This window comes from Gossypium arboreum, chromosome 9 (assembly GCF_025698485.1).
Source record: "Gossypium arboreum isolate Shixiya-1 chromosome 9, ASM2569848v2, whole genome shotgun sequence".
In the NCBI taxonomy this organism is placed as follows: Eukaryota; Viridiplantae; Streptophyta; class Magnoliopsida; order Malvales; family Malvaceae; genus Gossypium; species Gossypium arboreum.
This window is the reverse complement of record NC_069078.1, coordinates 72,414,846-72,435,043: the sequence shown is the minus strand read 5'-3', so window position 1 is coordinate 72,435,043 and position 20,198 is coordinate 72,414,846. Positions and strand designations below refer to the sequence as shown.

General features: G+C 32.6%; 1 protein-coding gene across 2 annotated transcripts; it reads right to left on the bottom strand.

Annotated features, from left to right (window-relative positions):
• Positions 1-11,949: 11,949 nt before the first annotated feature.
• Positions 11,950-14,050, bottom strand: LOC108454947 (protein LATERAL ROOT PRIMORDIUM 1-like). 2 transcript variants are annotated; one of them, XM_017753587.2, is made up of 2 exons: positions 12,498-14,050; positions 11,950-12,423 (listed from the first exon to the last, which is right to left on the bottom strand). In XM_017753587.2, the coding sequence occupies exons 1-2, from the start codon at positions 13,216-13,218 to the stop codon at positions 12,074-12,076; spliced, it is 1,071 nt and encodes a 356-aa protein (XP_017609076.1). In that variant the 5' UTR covers positions 13,219-14,050; the 3' UTR covers positions 11,950-12,073. The 2 variants fall into 2 exon arrangements, with proteins under 2 accessions (XP_017609076.1, XP_017609077.1); XM_017753588.2 differs by having other exon boundaries at positions 12,507-14,050.
• Between the last annotated feature and the right edge of the window lie 6,148 nt (positions 14,051-20,198).

The window sequence follows — 20,198 nt, the reverse complement described above, 5'->3', positions numbered from 1 at the left end:
GACGCATGCCAATGGGTTCACAATGGCCAGACAAATTATGAGATTCGGGTACTACTGGTCTATAATGGAAGGAGATTGCATCAGCTATGCCAAGAAATGCCATAAGTGCTAAATTTATGGTGACAAGATCCACGTGCCTCGTTCACCCCTTTATGTCATGACTTCTCCGTAGCCTTTCGCAATGTGGGGCATGGATGTCATTGGGTCGATTTCACTGAAGATTTCTAGTGGACATCGATTCATCTTTGTGGTCATCGATTATTTCACCAAGTGGGTAGAGGCTACTTCATATACCAACATCACAAAGTCGGTAGTTAGCAAGTTTTTGAAGAAGGAGATCATATGTCGATATGGCACACCAGAAAGGATCATATCTGACAACGCATTGAATTTGAATAACAGTGTGATAATAGAGGTCTGCAGACAATTCAAAATTAAGCACCACAACTCGTCACCATATCGCCCGAAAATGAATGGTGCGGTTGAGGCAGCTAATAAGAATATCAAGAAGATCGTAGGGAAAATGACTGAGACCTACAAGGATTGGCATGAAAAGTTACCATTTACTCTTTATACCTATCGAACGTTTGTCAAAACTTCTACCGGGACAACGCCTTACTCGTTGGTCTATGGAATGGAGACAGTTTTGCCCATTGAAGTTGAAATTCCTTCTCTCCGAGTTTTATTAAAGTTGAAGCTAGATGAAGTAGAATGGATTCAGTCTTGGTATAATCAGCTGAACTTGATTGAAGAAAAGAGACTGAAGGCTATCCGTCATGGTCAAATGTACCAGAGGCGAATGATGCGAGCTTACAACAAAAAGGTTCGTCCTAAAGCATTCGATGAGGGGGACCTGGTATTGAAACAAATTCTCCCTATGCAAAAAGATTTCAGAGGGAAATGGATGCCAAACTGCGAAGGACCTTACGTGGTAAAGAAGGCTTTTTCTGGAGGAGCACTAATACTAACTGAGATGGATGGTAAGAGCCTGCCTAACCCAGTAAATTCAGATTCAGTCAAGAAGTACTTCACTTAAGAGGTGAAAACCCGCAAATAGCGCCTAAAAAAAAAGAAAAAAAAAAGGAGAGGCCGAGGTGAAAACCCGCAATGGGTGCCTTGAGACCAAAGGGGTTTTGAATTGAAAACCCGAAAAGGGCAATTCAAATTTTGACCAATGATGGGGCAGATGGTAGTCTTGCTATGCTAGAATTAATGAAGAGGAAGTACGCATGTCTTGGGGCATCGACAGAATACGTTAGATCTCCTTGGCACATGATAAACTCAAAATGGTCCTCGTGGAGTTGACACGAAGGAGGTTAGGCTGCGATATCTGGGGTGTTCATTTTTGTTCCCCTTTACCTATTTTTGTACTCTAGAAATATTTGCTTCCCTTGATTAATCTATTCTTCTTGAATCTTGTTCCTAATAAATTTCAATTTTGTCTATTTTTATCTTTATGTTTGAGTGCTTGTATTGAAATAATGGTTAATGGACTAATAATACTTTTACAAAAGAGGTTTTTGTATCTTACTCTAAAAGTTTCTAAATGGAATAAGAATCTGAAACAGGACTTTTAATTAGGACTTACCCAACTTAAGGGTGGGATATTTGTGTTCAAATTGGGATTATCTCTTCAGATTTTCAGTCAAAGATATTGATTGAATAAGAAAACAGAATATTGTGTCAACCAAAGCATAAGAGGGGACATGATATTCCTCGTTAATGTAATGTCAGGCGTACACATCTGGTCATGGGGCCTGGAGAGTGGTGTAATAGACCGAATTGATGAAAGAGGGTTTTGAAGATGGTACAGACCTTAGGTTCTAGTAGTATAGTAAAAGAGAACCTGAAGTTGCAATGGGGCAAACCAGTTGAGCAAAATGAGTTGTTTCTACAGGTTTTGTTGAGAAATGCTAGTAGAGCAAGAAGACAGCATAATACGATGCTGATAAAGCTCTGATGAATAACGAGTGATGACACTTAAGGCTTTTTTAAAAAAAAAGAATAAAAATCATTTTCATTTCTACATTCATATCATTCATAACACATTTGGTTAGGAACATCTGATTCATTTCGGTCATAGCATTCTAATCATTTGGCATAAACATAGACATGAAACCAAGTCTGTAGGGTATGTTCCCCAGAGGACAGCGTAGCGATATTGATGAAAATTATAGAACTTATCTCCATGTATCAACTATGGAACAGATCGAAAATGGTGAGTCTTATCTCCATGTATCGGCTATGGAGCAGATTTTAGCCACCAGCTTTATCTCTCTTAGGTAGCAAGAGAGCAGGTTGAAGATACAAGTCTTATCTTCCTGAAGTTGCAAGAAGCAGACTGAAAATTACAAATCTTATCTCTATGTATCGGCTATGGATCAGATCGAAAATGGCGAGTCTTATCTCCATGTATCGGCTATGGAGTAGATTTTAGCCACCAGCCTTATCTCCTTGAAGTTGCAGTAGAGCAGGCTCAATATGCAAGTCTTATCTTCCTGAAGTTGTAGGAAGTAGACTGAAAATTACAGATCTTATCTCCATGTATCGGCTATGGAGTAGATCAAAAATGGCGAGTCTTATCTCCATGTATCGGCTATGGAGCAGGTTTTAGCCACCAGCCTTATCTCCCTAAAGTTGAAGTGGAGTAGGTTCAATATGCAAGTCTTATCTTCCCAAGGTAGTAAGGAAGCAGACTGAAAATAATAGATCTTATCTTCATGTATCGGCTATGGAGCAGATTTTAGCCACTAGCATTATCTCTCTGAAGTTGTAGTGGAGCAGGCTCAATATGCAAGTCTTATCTTCCTGAGGTAGCAAGGAAACAAACTGAAAATAACAGATCTTATTTCCCTGTATCGACTATGGAACAGATCGAAGGTGGCGAGTCTTATCTCCATGTATCGGCTATGGAGCATATTTTAGCCACCAGCTTTGTCTCCCTGAAGTTGCAGTGGAGCAGGTTGAAGTCACAAACCTTATCTTCCTGAACTTGCTATAAGACTACTTGAAGAAGAGGAGCACCAAAGAAGTCAAAGATTCGGCAAGACTGAGCAAAATTGGTCCTTTCAGGGTCTTTGCTCCGTTCTCGTTACATGACAACGGGCAAAGAGGGGCAGCTGTAAGACCCAATTTTGGCCTAAGCCCATACACGTACAAAAACCAAAAAATAAAACAAAATATTAAATGTCCATTTACAAATAATAAACCCAAAAAACCGGCCCAAATGTCTATTTACAAATAATAAACCCAAAATACAAACCAATTACATTAAAATCCAAATAAAACAAAAGCCCAAATTTTTAAAAAACCCCTAGCCTACAAAATTTTTTCAGTAAAGAGAGAAACTGACTCCCTTCAGCCACCATGTGCCCACGTTCTCCACCCACGACCATCAGCGCCTCTCCACCACACACGTCGGCACACCAGGCACGACCCCTAGCTCGTTCGTTGCTCTCCCACGTCCGTTCACGTCTCCACGACCTACGATTTTAGCAAGAAAATAGCAGGAAAACTACTTGTATTTGGCTATAAAGCCTTCAAATTTTTCATTGTATGGGTTTTTTTTTTGGACTTTTTTTTCAGAAAAATTGAAGATAAAGATAATATCAAAACATACAGAAAAATATAGCAACCATATTTGTTTAATGTGATTTAAAGTTTCATTTTTCTTTCAATTTTAATTCCATTTTCTTTGATTTTTTTATCTACTGTATATAAGCAATAAGAGAAAGGGGAAGCAGCTCACCGGAGTCACCGTAGAAAGACCTTCGCTGGTCTCGAACGGAGAGCTTGGGCATTAGCCTTTCGGCTGAAGAGTAAAGGGAGAGTGAGGAAGATGGAAAGCATAAAGCATTTAGGTTTTTTTAAACAAAAAATAAAAGTCAAAATGTTTATTTTTTTTCCAAAGTAAAAATTTTAAAAACAATATTTAATAAAATGGAACAGCATTTTTGGGGAAAAGGGGAAGTTTGTCCGCATGGTTGGCTATGAGTGGAGGATTTGTGCATTTAATCCCCCACTTTCGTGCTAATGTTCATTTAGATCATTAATTTTGCATTGTTCTCATTATTATTATTTTTTTATTCGTAATATTTTGCGATTTATTCGTTTTAAATTTTCTTTCATATATTCCTATATTTAAAGATCTATAAATGTTCAATTCAATACCATTATACATATATATACGTAACTTATACTAAATTATTTTTACTCTAAGTATACATTATTGATTTCCTATTATTTTATGTAAATATTTCCTTTAATTTTTCATTTTTATGTGTATATATGTATTATTGATTTCATATTATTTTATGTATGTATATCTTCTTCTAAGGACCCTATTTTAAACGATATATTTTATTTATTTTAAATACCTTCATATACTAGTATCTTTATTTTTATATATAAAATTTTCATTTCATGTATATTATTTATTTAGATTGACAAATACTATGTTATATGTTACTTATTTTCTTTATATATACATTATGTATTTTGAAATTTCATTTAAATATTATCATTTCATATATGATTTTATTTTATTATTTTTATCTATTTCGAACTTTCATGTATGCTACTTTAAGATTTTTATATATGTTTGTTTGTTTGCATATTGATAATTCCAAATTGCATTTCTTCTATATTATTTATTTGTTTGCTAGTTTTAAAACTTGCCACATGTTGTCTGTGTTAATTTGCTTGGAACTTCTTTAAATTTGCTTTTAATTCATTAGCCTTCAAATGTGAATATTGGGATTTTTTATAATATATGATATGTCGCTTTTGCATGTATCCTAATCCTTTGTATTTTCTCATTATTTATCCATGTCGTATTACTACTTCAACTCTAAAGTGAATTGAATGAATATAATTTGAGTCGGTTTTGCAATTGTTTATTTAAAAAACCTCCAAAACAAAGGTCATGTTTGGCGTTTGGAAATTTGGGAAATCGTGCCCTAACGTGCTAGGTTTCGATTTTCTGCTTGCCTAAAATAGTCAAATATTCGTTCAAAATTTCATTCATGTTTTCTAAATTTTAAAACAAGATAATGTTCTATGTTTGGAAATTCGTGAAATCGTACCCTAACGTACTGGGTTTCGTTTTTTCATCGGACCAAATAATTGAATACCCTTTTCTTTGCATTTTGGAAATCGTGAGGCGATCTCAGTTTTTTTAGGCATAAAATATCGTGTCCTAACATGCTGGATGTGGTATTTTATTCATTTGGAATGAGTGAATCTTAGAATCCAATTCGAGTTGTTCACACATTTTTAAAGAAATCATATTTTAGCATTTTTTTTCCTTTAAATTTTCAACAATAGGACGTTAAATAATCAATTGGTACCAATTTTGGGCGTTATGAGGGTGCTAACCCTTCCTCGTGCGTAACCGACTCCCGAACCTTTTTTCTCGATTTTCTCAGACCTAAAATTATTGTTTTAATAAATCAAATGTTTTATTAAAATGATCAATCTCAAGGTAATCCGATTACACCTCAAAAAAGATCGGTGGCGACTCCATAATTCGTTTTGTAAAGTTGATCCCCGTTTTTCAAAATAAAAATGGTTTCGACAGATATATAGGAACATATCTTAGTTCCAAATGAACTAGCTTATAGTAAAATAAGTTGCTAATCACACTTGTTTAGCAACATATCTCACTTGCTCTTAGTTGAGAAGTGAGATCTAGACCATTAGAGAAGGTATTTCTTTTTCAGCTAGTTGTATGCCTCCACTGATAATGACTTCAATTCAATAATTACATCCTCATATTCTTTCACTATTGTAACCCTGACAACTTTCCAAAAGACATCTTTCAGTGCTTTCCCTTTGTTTGTAAGCTTAGACTTGAAATTTGTGCAAATGTGCCTTACACAAGTTTAGTGTTATGCATTAGAGAAAACTTCTTCCAATGCTTCCATAAGTCCTTGTATCATGAATGTACGAAACTACTAATAAGAAAAATATAAATACTAAACTATGACTAGGATGCTGTTAATAAGCATGGTACCTTTTGCTTATCAGACATAACTGGGATGTGGTAGGAGTTTGTATTATCCAAACCATTCTTCAACAGATCAAGGAACCAACCCCAAGAAGCACAGTACTCACTTTCTACAACAACGTATGATACATGATGAATGCAATCATTTGGACCAATCCCAATAACAAACAATAAGTGTCCACCATAATACACCTTCAGGAAACAACCATTGAGGTTGACAATACACTAGCATCTAGCTTTAAACCCATATTTCACAACTTATAGACGCATTTATATCCTTTAAAATAACATATTATCTAGGTAACATACAGTTTTGGTTTTAGGATTTTTGTGCCTAAGCTCGCCCAAGTAGTCATAAATATTGGCATATTTGGCAATTTCCAACAAGTTCAAATGCCATGTTCTTGGTCCTATTACATTTGGTTAAGGATATGAGTCATAAAATTTGTTTTGACATATTGATGCAGGGAGGTGAGGGAATAGTGACAAATTTGCCTAAGCAATGCCTAATCTCCTTGTACATGGCATGATTTAAGTCCAATCCACTCACCAAGTTGCAATCTCACTCCTATACATAATCTAGATTACTTACCCTACTAAAACTTTCATCTCGAAAGCTCAGATGCAAATTGAATGACAAGAACAACTTGCTTGTAACAAATTTACACAAAAACAAGTTCCTTATATGAACAAGATAATTAATCTCTCAATCTTGTACATAAAAATATAGCAAGCATTTTCTTAAGCAATCGTATAATAGCTTGTAAAAGTATAATCAATGTGAACCTCTAACTCCTTGAATTCATTTTGGTAAAGTCTTTAATATGAATGAATCAACAAAGATCTTATCAATGTAATCTTTTTTACAATTTAAATCTCTTCAAATAAGAAAACTTGATCAAATTGAAAGTCTTCAAAATATCCTCACATGATTTGATTTCCTTCGCATTTTGGCTTCACTAAAGTACGGCTAAAAATCCTCATAGGTGTGTTTTAAGAGTCCCAATTTTTTTTTTAGTCAAAAGATGCCAATCAAATATGGCAAATTATATTGCTTGCCAAATACAAGTTGAGTTGCAACTAGAGTTGCATCTATCCCATGTGATTAGCACTAAAAGAATGATGCCCTAAGAAATAGAGCTCCTTAAATGGATTGGAGATTGATAGGTGAACATGGTAAGATGTGGACTAGAGTTTTTACTTACACTATGCTTGTATAAATAATTGTAAAGGAAGGAAAATAATAAAAGAAAAGGAAATAGTTTATGTTTATTTTGTTTAAATAGTAAAAATTAATAAAGGAAAGGAAAGTTAATGATTTTCACTACCTTGATTTGGTTAAATTGTGAAAAGTTAAGAAAATGATTATTTATAATAAACTTTTCAATTATATCCTTCTTATAAAATAACCTACCTAAAAGGTTAAGAAGATAAAAATGGTATATTACATCTTAAAAGAAACATCACTTTCCTTTTCCCAGGTTTCCTTTCAAATTGAGGTAATTAAAAATTGAGTAACTAAATGAAAAATAAAGGATATTCAACTCCTTTTACTTTTCTCTTGTTTAAATAAAAATTATCCAAACAAAAGAAAGGGTATTGTTTTCCTTAGTTTCCTTTTCCTTATTTTTATTCAATTCAAACATAAATTTAGTAAATATGTTGATCATCAATGGAAGACAAGAACTAAAATAGTAATTACTTTGTATTTTTATTTTTTATGTATAATATATATTTTATCAAATAAATGAAAATAGTTAAAATTAAATTATGCCCATAATAAGCATATCCACATTTAACCATATCTATTGTACTCCCATTCAATACAATAACTTTTATAAATGATAAATTAATGCAATAAAAGATAATACTGATAATAAATTGGATATTGACTCTAGTAGTTTTTTGTTCAACATGCTAGCATTCATTAGGAAAGAGCAAATTATAAGAGAGCTTGTAATTCAGTCAAAGGGTTATGCACCTAGTCCGATGGGCAAGCCTCATATAAAGAAAGTTCACTAATCCAATCACAAGCCATATTACAATTTCTAAGGGTGAATCGAAAAAAAAAAAAAAAACAATTACAACCATTAGGAATAAGTGAGAATGTCCGCCACAATGGTTGAGGATTCCCAAGGGTGGTCCAAGTTTCAGCTCAGAGTGTCGATGCATAGCTTGTTGTGAGATTTCAAGATAACTAGTTGCCATTGATGATCGAGCATTAACTTGGAGCCAAACCTCAATGCATAAGCTTCAGCTGCCAATAGTGAAGAGGAAGGCATTAGTGCGTTGGCTTTAGCAATTACACTTCTGAAAACCTCAATGCATAAGCTTCAGCTGCCAATAGTGAAGAGGAAGGCATTAGTGCGTTGGCTTTAGCAATTACACTTCTGATATGGTTGTGTACAAGGGCCACTATTCCAACTTTGGATGAATCAAAAGAGAAAATCACATCATAGTTAATATGTGAAAATTGAACGTTGATAATGATAATGAATTGCAAAGAAAGAAAGAAAATAGAACACACAGAAAATTTTACGTGGAAACTCTTTTAGAAAAAAACCTCGGGTAGGAGAGAAGATAATTCACCATGTCGAATTCGAATTATGCAAGAAGAGAGACAATTACGTCTATTTATTGGTTTAAAACTTTATTCTAATCAAAGTCAAATAAAAGTAATGCAGTAAGATTAAAACATCTTATTCTAATCAACATCAAATAGAAAAAATAAATTTCTATATGGATTTTATTTGTGCAGCCTATATCATACCGAGGGAGTCAGACACTTCCTCGATTGCGACCCCAATCTAATGTTTTGCTTATTGGGGATCTACGATGAGTTTTGATCTTATCCTCCTATCTTGTCACTTATATTTTATTTTAACAGTAATTTGGGTCACACAACTTCTAACATAATCTTTAATGTCCCTTTTGGTGAGGACCAAATCTTGAGAGGATTAAATTGGAGTAAAAGGAGGATTTGCCTATAGAAAAGAGGAGTAACTTTGGAACACTTCATTCCACACTTTGACCGAATCTTTCAATTTTCCCTTCGAAGATGGCAATACTGTGAGCTTTCCAAATCTCCCAACAAATAAATGCAATAAGATCAAGGACAAGGAGAGAATCTTATGAAGTGAACATATCTTGAATTGGAATCCACCATTAGGCAAATGATAGAAAACCATATTGGATTAGGATCATAATGAAAGTGTGAAGCTTGCCAAGTCGTTCAAGTCAGAGGACAAAAGAAGAGAATGTGCTCTAACGATTCAAAGTGATCATTGTATCTTGGGCAAGAGACCAAGAAACTTCGTTGTCTTCATACAAGATTTCCATTGGAAACAACTATATTAAAACAAGCTTGCTAAATAGTGTTTGATTGTGGGGAGTTCTTTTAGGTTCTAAATTGTGTCCCATTCTTTTTTTCTTCCAAGCGTGATTCAAGCAAGAGGCATTTTTCATGGAGTTGTCATGAGATTGACGAAGAAAGTGATAACTCAATCAAACTGCGAAATGATCATGTTTCATGTGATGCCAAATAAGAGAATCCTCCAAAGTAGATGCTATCGGAACTTGTTTTTTTAACTTCGACTTCAAGGGCATTGAAAAGGGAAGAGAGAGTGTCACAGCATCCTTCCTTCTCACCATTGTTAATGAAATGTTTAACCAAATGAATATCATTATTCGGGGAGGATGGAAAGAGACCTAAAAGAAAGAAAAAGAATGGATCCATCTATCCTCCCAAATAAAGATGAGGTTTCCATTTCCAGCATTCCATCTAGAACCCATTATAATAAGAAGGATCTCCTCTTTTGAGACATCCAAACCCAAGAAAGAGATCAAGAGGAGATAGCTGAGGCATTAAAAGAGGAGGTAGAGTGAAAATAGATTCCTTTCATAAATCAAGCCTAAGGTGCCTCTAGATTCTTGATGAATCCCCAAACTTGTTTTACACTAAAAGCCGTATTGAAGCCTTGAAAGTCTTTGAGGCCTATGCCCCCATCACTTTTTTTTTTAGCTTGTCAAATTTAGCCAACTTAACCAATGGGTTTTGCCATAATCTTCGTCCCTATCGCTCCCACTAAAATTCATTGAGAAGAGAACTAAGATTGTTGCAAATGGAAGCGGGAAGCTTGAAGCAATACATTGCAAAAACCGGGATAGGAGCCACGACAATTAAAATTTACATTCGAACCAAGTAAATTCACCACAGTAAAGAAGTCTTAGAAGCTTTTCCAGCTGCATATCATAAATTTTATACATGCCACATTATTTTTTATTTAAAGGTTAAAATTAGATGCTTGTATATATATATAAAGCATTGAAAAATGAATACAAAAATATTCCTCTTTTAAAAACTCTCCGAGTAAATAAGCTTAAAATAATCGAACATTCCCATAATAAAAATATTAGTGTCCAACGCACCAAAGTCCAAATGACCTACATATATTCGCAAGCCACCACCATGTTTTAACGTGTTGCAGCTTACAAAACACCGTGAATTCTTGTAATTCATCTAAATCTAGCTTAAGATAGGCATAGACGCTACATGAAAAAAACTATTAGTTTGGTTGATCTTTGTTATAATAACCTAAAGAAATGTATATAAAACAATGAGTAAAAAGGGGTTTCAAAGACAATCTAATAATACCTACTTACAACACATAAAATCCCTTAACTTATGTGCTGTTGCATGCAACAAAAAATGGACCCCTACATAAACATGAAGTCCGAGAGTTCCATTAATGTAAGTTCCTTCTCGATACTAAATCGATAGTAAATATCATGTCAAATATTTTCCTAAATCTAATTTCGGAAATGTTCCGCATTCACAACAAACAACGTAATGCATTACACATCAACCTGTAACCAAACAAGTAAATTTGCATTCTACACAATGCAGTCCACCCATTACTATAATATATGCACACATGTGTGCCGAATAACTATTTTAAATGCATACTTCATTTTATGTTCACATTAGTCAAACATTTACACACAGATTATAGTCAAAAAGTTGAATGAAACATGCAGTATCTTTGGGGATAAAGTATCTTTAGAAGCCAAAATGACATCTCCAACTTTCCACAAGAGACACATAAAAGCCGGACGAATACCAATAGGATATTGCATGATTTCCTATACATTGTATAATGCTAATTTGCAACAAAAGAAAGAAAATATTTAATTAATTAAAAAAAGCAGGTATGGCATTAGACCCATAATGCATGCAAGTTCAGATGTGTCTCCTGGGACTGGTGGGGCGAAGCAAGTTCATTAAGGCATGTCCATATTGCAGGAATCCCACACCAGCAAAGTGGACCAACCACAGACAGCGACATCAATGTAATGCACTTTTGTCATTGGCTATGAATGATGGGGACACAACAACTACTTCTCAAACTAAAGTCTCATCGATTCCACATCAACTTTGTGGTTCAATCCAAACCAAAAACCCAACCAGCACAACAAATGCTAGCGTAACTTGTTAGATCTCATAATGATTGCTATTTGATCAAAATGATGAAAGAAAAAAAAAGGAGTTAGAAGAGACAAAAGAAATGATTTTCATGGAGAAATTTTCCATGAAAAATTTATCCTTCAATACAAGACGACCGTCATCAACGGAAGCATAAAGCAAGGGTCATAACACAAATGTCTTTTAATGGTGAAAACCACTTCTACACTATAGATTTCACCTCTGCAAATCACAACTTTAATGCAAAAAGAACAAGAAAACAAAACAAAGGCAACAACTTCAAGAATTCAAATGTTCAGTGTAGGATTTCTTGTTCTTACCTTTTCTTTTATATGATTTGCAATTACCGTTCAAAACATATCCGAGTTAGTGTATGGAATTGTAGACTCGTGGACAAATGAAGTATCTGATCCTTTCAGTTCAATTTCAAAGGCAAATAGGCAAAGGAAAACAATAAAAATCAAAGGTCGAAAACAGTTGAAAATCAAAATAAATGAAGAAAAAAAAGCATATGTTTAATAAGGATACAAGTCTACAAAAGAAGAATTAGGCTACACTGATAAGTTGATCAATACACTGTGATATTAATTTATTGGATTACCATAACTTGAACCAAGCAAGCAACCTCCGGTGGCTGCATAAACTTCAGAAGGATCAAGAACCGGAGACGACGATGATCCGCCATTTCTCCCACCACCACCATTGCCACCGCTGCCTGGGCCACCACCTAAATGCAATTCAGATATATTAGGGAATCCATCTCTTCCTTCGACTCCTTGATCATAAAGAAACCCTTTGAAAACATGTCCACCAATCTTAACGATTGCTTGATATGCAAACTCGTCGTCACCGTCCTCCACCGCTGTCACTCTGACGCACTTGAATACCGCCGGTGCACGTACTTGCCCCGGCAGTGTCTCTTTAAAACCTGCGTCTGTAAATAGAAACTTCAACAAAACCCTACTATTTCCAGTCTCCATGAATAAACAAAATAAAACTAAAATGAACCTTGGTTACTTGAGCTAGTGTCAAAGCTTCTAGGAGTAGTGTTTGAAGTTGATGTATGAGAAGTAGTTGTGTTCTGCGAAGTTATGAGTCTCGGTTTCTTAGCTCCGGAGGTCGACCCAGACGAGCCAGCACCAGCAGTGGTGACTGCAGCCGCCATGAGCTGACGTTCTCGTCTCCTAGCAGCGGGTACCCACGTGCTCCTCACGTGAGTAGGGCAATCAAAACCTCGGCTTTTACAACATGTTCTACATCTCCTATGGGAACAGTCTTTCTTAGCTTGGTTCCCGCAATCTTGACACGTGGTCGCTGAGCTTGATCCCGAACCACCACTCTCTCCATCTCCAATCCCACCCCCGCCACTGCTTTGTATCAACTTCATAGAAGACGAATTATTGCTATCAGGGAATGAGGATGGTTTTTTAAGATAATTGTGAGGGGAAGAATTTTGATCCTGCCATAACTGCATCCCGCTGAGCTTGGTACGACCATTGTTATTGAACAAATCGGGGTCTTCCACATTCAGTGGAGCTAGACATGGAGCTGCTGTAAGAAGCGGGAAAACGCCAACGCCAACACCAAGTGCGGTGGAAGCACTTGGACCACTGATTTGATCATTTGACATGATGGGATCTTGAGTATGATGGTGATGATGATGGTGGTGGTGGTGATTAAACGAGGCAGGAGCAACAACGACGAAATCTCGGAGACCAACCATCCCCATTTCAGGGGGAAGCCCGTAGTTGATTGGACGAGCTGAGGGTGGCCATTGAGTGTTGGTAGATCCAGGGGGAACAGCGGCGGCGGCGGCAGCATTAGCATTGAAGCCGAGGGAAAGGTCATCGGGACCAGCTCGGATTGTTGTGGACGATGAAGTCGCCCAATCTGCAAAGGCTCCTCCAGAGTCCGACGGTAGTTGCCTTCTTGTGGTAGCCACAATGACGATGATAGTAACAAATTTATTACATAAATATAGATTTCTCCTCTGGTTGCTAAAAACTCAATCTTTACAAACATAAAACATATATACACAATCAAAACTCAAGCTTCTTTACGAAATAGGAAACAAAACGATGTAGGAGATATGTGGGTGTTATATATTATATATATGAGGTAGTGAGAACTGAGAAGGGTGGGGTCTGTCAAGATCTCTGAAATTATAGCAGCACGAGATAGAGGAAAAGGTTTTAACATGGAAAGGGAGACGTTAGTTGGGTGGCTTTCCAGTTAGTGCAGCTTTAGATCTCTTCTTTTTATTTTTTCTTCTGGCTTCTGCAATCCTCTGTGAGAGAGAGTTTCTTGGGGTTCTGTTGGGAAAAAGGGGTCTAAAGATTTTGAGACTGTTGAAGAGAAATAAAAAGAGAGGAAATTTGAGCTGCAAGCTGAAGCTGATACACTATACTGACCTTCTGCTGGCTACTGCTTCAGTCCTACTGTTTACTGTAAATAAGGGGAAACTTTAATAGAAATTGCTTTATTTTAGGTCAAAATCTGAGAATAATTATTTTCAGGGAAAGAGAGACTTCCCTAACAGTCCATACGATTCAATAAAATTTACTCCCAATATAAGCGGTTAATATTTTTAGATTTAATAGTAGAATTTTTATTTATTTTAGTCATTTAAAATTTTGATTTATTTATTTTTCACTTATAATATATATTTTATTATTAATATAATTCTAAAAATTAGTTAAATATTTTTATAAAATTATAAAACCCTAAATCTTACAATATTAAACCTATATAAAACACAAAAATTAAAGAAACAAACATTAATCTTAAACATTAATCTTAAACATGATTGAATTCTAAACAATAAATATTAAAGTTTTAATCTTAAATCTTAAAAATATTTTAAAAATAAAATTAAGAAATATTAAAATTTGTGGTTGAAATTTGTCTGTGAACTTTTTGAGTTTCATGAACTGTTATATAACACACTAGGATTAAACACTCTATTAATGAAAATTTAAAATAAATTTTGGGGGTAGTTTACTATTAAAAAGTAAATTTATGGTGAGTTAATTTGTTAAAAAATATGCCTATATAATTAAACATTAAAACTTATGATACTTATCATTTCCTATTTTACATCATATTTCTAAAATAATTTTCAATTATTACTATGCAATTTCTAACACTAAATCAATTTTTTAATAATATTTTAATTAGTGTTAATTAATTAAATAAAATTAACAAATAAGTATAGTAATATAAGATTTATATGACATGGCATGTTATTATTGGATGTTTAAAAAGTAATTTTAGGATAATCTTATTTTAAGTTAATTTAATTTTAAAAAAATCTAAGTTAAACTCTTACATTAAATAAAAGTTATAGCTATAATTATAATTATATAATAATATTATTAAATTTTAAGTATTACTTAAGAATAATTATTTTTCCCGCAAAAAAACTAATAATAATTATTTTAAAGAGAAATAAAAGCTATTTTGTTTAAGCTTAAAAATAATGAATTACTTGTATTATTATCGCTGTTTAAGTGGATAGGCATGTGAATATCATCCATCATCTCCGCTCCTCGAGCACCGTGCCCCGTCCTCCTTGCCGTGGTCTTTACTCTCTCTTTCTTTTAAATTTATAGAAAAAATCATTTTTTATTTTTTATAACAACATTACTAAGATTTTACAAAAACTGTTCCTTAATTTTATTATATAAAATATTTTCGATATCTCCAAAATCTCATCATTAATTGATAATTATCAATTATAAATACACTTATTGAATTACAAGTGATAGTCATATGTTGAAAGAATTATATGACAATTCAATTTAGTTAAATAAATAATTATTTTGTTGGCATATTATTTTTCTGATTTACAAAAAATTAAAATGATAAAATTAAATTAAATTATAAAATACCAATTTCAATTATTTAAAGATTTTCAATCTTTTACCCTCTATCCATTTTTCTCTTTTAATGCGTTTTTTTATCTGCTAGATAACTTTTTCTTTTTTTTAAATTTTTACAATACTCTTTTCATTGCTTACTCAGCTTTTTACAAGTATTTGGGTTTTATATTTTTGAGTTTTTTATTGTAGAAGTTGACCTATTGTTTAATTATTTTATGCAAAATATAAAAAAATAAAAAAATGTTATATTTAAGAAAATGATATATGGATTTTGAATTATAATAAGAAAAGAATCGAAATCTAAGTTTTGTTGTCGAAATTGGGTTTGGATGAATTTTCTAATAAAATTTTAAATTTTCTTTCTTAGGTAAAAAAAGGATAAATAGGCTTATAATTTTTCTAAAAAGAAAACTTAACGAAATATTATTTAACATTTATGGATTTTTTAGTTTTAAAATGACACATGTCACAAAATAATAGACTAAGAAATATTTTAATAATAAATTATATGAAGAAAAATAATATCAACTTGAAAAATATATAATTTAAACATTAATTAGCTTTTATTAATAATAAATTAAAAGCACAAGGATCCAAGCAATTAGCAATGTTGATAGGCATAATAAGAAGATAGTTGAGTTGAAAAAATAGAAAAAACTTATTAGAGCAGTGATAAAAAAATCCCAAATAAATAAATAAATAGTTTTGGCAAGATTAGAAGTCGAAGTGAGTCATACAATTAAAGAAAGCGGCGGTATGGAAAAAATGTCAGCCATGCATTATTCTGGTTTGGACAAAGGAGTCTGAAACACACGCGTTGCATGAGAAAGTGGGATGAAAAGTAAAAGGTAGTGGTGATATTGTATTACAGCACAGATCTACTAATACTGCTTCAAAATGGAAATGGTAGTGGGCGGCAGAGCAGAGAGAGTAGGCCGTCGGGCGTAGGCGTAGGTATAGCGGCACTGGGTTAGGTATAGGTATAGGTATAGGCATAGTATAGGTTATTAGGGTTCACATGCCCACATCACTGTTTCCCCCTTTTGCTTTATTTCTACTTGTGACTTTTTGTTTATGTTTAATGAAACCAAATGTAAAGTTAGTGATTTTCAAAAAACAAAAAAAAAAATTATATAAAAGGTAGTGGGTATTGCCTCGAGCCCTGCGCTTCATATTCATTTTTTTTTATGTAATCTTATTAATAAAAATAACAAAAAAAAAAAAGGAGTTACTGATAATTCATTGCTGCTGCATAGTATAAAAACGATGTGTTTTGTGTTTTAAAAGAAAAACACAGAGACTGCCGCGTGGGAATATGGTGAGTTTCCCAATAATAATTTGATTTTGGAGCAAAACTATAAAAGGAGAAGCCTACGAGAATCGTAAGTGACAGAGAATAGGGTTATAGAATGTTACGTGTCAGTTTTTTATGAGTCTATTTTTAGGTTGGAGAATTTTATACACAAAATATCACCTAAAATTATATATTATCATAATTTTCTTTCTAATTTAGTACAGCAAATGGGTTCATGACACGTGGTTGTAGAGGGTTACTGAAAGGCATCTAATTTTTATGAAGCTTTTAGTTTTTTTTGTTAGAAAGGTATAGCTTACTTTCCATAGCCTCTTATGCATATTAATTAAACTAATAGACTTAACACAATATTAAGAAAATAGAATGCTCCCTTCCTTCCCCTAAACCCTATTAGCAAAGATGTAGGCTTTTAGAGGTGAGGTGATAGTGATTGGCCCCTTCTCTGAAATAAAAATACAGCACTTTTTGGTTAGTTATGGGCCCTTTTATTCCCTGCTTTAAGGGATGGGTGCCCTATACACTTCTTAGCCTTATCTACTTTACTATTACTATTACTATGATATCACCACCTCTGAATTTTCAATTGGATCCTGTGATTGTTCCCATATAAGCAACATCTTGAATTAAATTATTACTTACTATTTACAATTTTAGTTCTGATTTTAAAATTTAAATTTAATTATTAATATTGTTAAAATTATTGTTTTAACTTAAAACTTATAAAGAATACAAAGATCTATGACATATTTAACCTTTAATTTAATAATTTTTTCTTTTTCTTTTTAAAATATGTTATTAATTATATATATTATAACGGATATTTATAGAGATAAATTATTATTTTATCTAAAATCAATAATTTTTATTTATCAATATGGATTCATTTATCTAGTTATTTATCTTGGTAAAGATTTATTATTATCTTTTACTCCCTACTCTTGTACTATTCGAGTGAATGTGAAAAAACAATAAGGGTTACATTCTCTTTCTTTTTTTTCCTTCTCTTTATTTATTATATTTTTCATAATATATTTTTAATTTTATAACACCATATTAACCTAATTTTACTCAAAATATACAATTTATTTATATTAAAGATCAAATTTATTCTCTATAATTTTTATCCAAAACCTTAAATTGATAGGAGCAAAGTTTAAATTTAGGGAAGAGTTTCAATACATTAGACAAATCTTTTAATCGAACTATGCTTTTAGCTCTTTTATTGAGTGCAATGTTCAACATAGTTTTGATTTTTATTCTTGTTGGAATTTCAACCCTAATAAAGGGAGAATCCACTTATACCAATATAAAACTAAAGTAATTTTACGTTATTTCATATCCTTTTATACGATTAATATTTTAATGATTAAACAATCATATTTTATATTTCATCCATATAGATCGTGCATGTTAAATTTGATGTAAATTAAAATTTTATAACTATTTGTTTTATGTAAAAAAATTTAACCGTTCAATAAATATTAATATATAATATTTTAAATCAATATTATATAAATATAATATTCATTTGAAAATTTATATGCATCGTAAGTACAATTTTACCGATAAATTTAATGGTTAAATTTTTAAAATATTAGTCTTACAAAGAGATACGAAATAGTGTAAAACTATTTTAGTTTTATATCGGTATAAGTGGATCCCTCCCCTTTTAACAATCTTTGATATCAAATGGTTAAATGTTTTGGTTAAAAAAACTTGTTCATTATTTGAGAGTTTAATAATGGTATTTTGTATGTTTCTATAGTACTTTTTCCATGTACATAGTCGTTTAAGCTTTAAGCATGGGTAAATTACACTAAGGTCATTAAATTATTAGTAAGTTTACGTTTTAGTCTTTCAACTTCAAAAAGTTACAAAATGGTCATTGAACTATTTAAAAGTTTTCATTTAAATTAATGTATTGTTAAAATCGCTATTGCATGGCCTTCTTTGTTTGCATCGCTTGCACCAACCGAAAGCTCCCATCCCCCTTCTCTTCTACAATTCACTTTTTTTTATAAAACAACTTTAAATGTCATGAATCTACGAAACAAAAACCAAACAACTTTCTTCTCTGATCTTTAACATTGATCGTCAATTGGACTTAGATCTAAGATATGTTTTACTCATCGATGAGTACTAATCCATCGTACCAATTGTCGTTTAGAGCTCGTTAGTCAGGCTTATAAAAAAAACTTAACAATCTAATCATTTAAATGAAAACTTCCAAATAGTTTAGTGAACATTTTGTAACTTTTTAAAGTTAAATGACTAAAATGTAAACTTATTAATAGTTCAGTGACCTTAAATGTAATTTACTCTTAATCATCTAATATTTGCACAGTGCTTTTTCCATGTATGAAGTAGTTTAAGTTTTAATCATTTAATAGTCTCTTTTTATGTCTCCTTTTATTTATAGACCAAATGGTATAAATTAACACTTACATGTTTGTATATATAGTTGTTTTTAGAACTAGATTGGTGGCCAAATCAATCATGTCATCGGTTTGATCGGTTCATACAATTCAATTAAATAAATCATTAAAAATTCATAAAAATATTAAAGAAATTAATTCAATCGCTAGTTCAACTAATCCATACCAATTCACTAGTCAACCAATCTAATGTCTCTCTCCGAACTGATACCATAATCGTTTCCCGTTCAACCAATCTAACCGATTAGTCCAATCCAATTCAAACAACCATGATATATATGTAATTATTATGGTTTCATATCTATTTATACTTGACTCTTTGATTAAGCTCATAATTTTATATATTTCCACAACGTATATGTAGAAGTTTTATTCTTGAAGCTATTCTTCTGGCCTCTAAAAAGACAAGATCAAATCATATCACATGTCAAACGATTGCTAGGATTCTATTCATTATCCTCAATTTCTTTAGGATTATCTTATCCAATAGCGATGTTTAAACCTTGTTGAAATAAATTGCCTATTACCTTACCTTTCCACATGCCGAAATGACCAGTTTCGTCAAACAACTCCACTGAAAACTTTGCATTTGACATTACTGTCCTCATTAATATAGATTACGAGCTTAAAAGTCAACATGAATGTCATTTTAACACCAAATAACAATATTCAATAATAAGCACTTGATAATAGTATAGTGAGTGTACCAAGTAAATTCCCAAGAAAGAGAGGTGGGTTATAAAAACACTTTTAAATGCCAAATATTTCTTATTCAAACCTTTTCCTAGACATGTAGTTTCACACAACTATACTTATATCTTACACTTCTTCACTGAGGCTTTGAAACCGATTATTGGGACATCAAGTAATATCCCACACAAATGTAACTTCAGAATTGAACACCAATACTTATTTAGGAACACCAAATCCAAATTGAGACTACCCAAGAGTAGCAAATTAACCCAACATATAACTACTATCAAATTTACAAGGTTTAGCAAATTAGCTACGTCTTCGGACACCAACACCGAATGATAACTATACTAATATCAAAGGTTTACATACTAATAAAATCCTT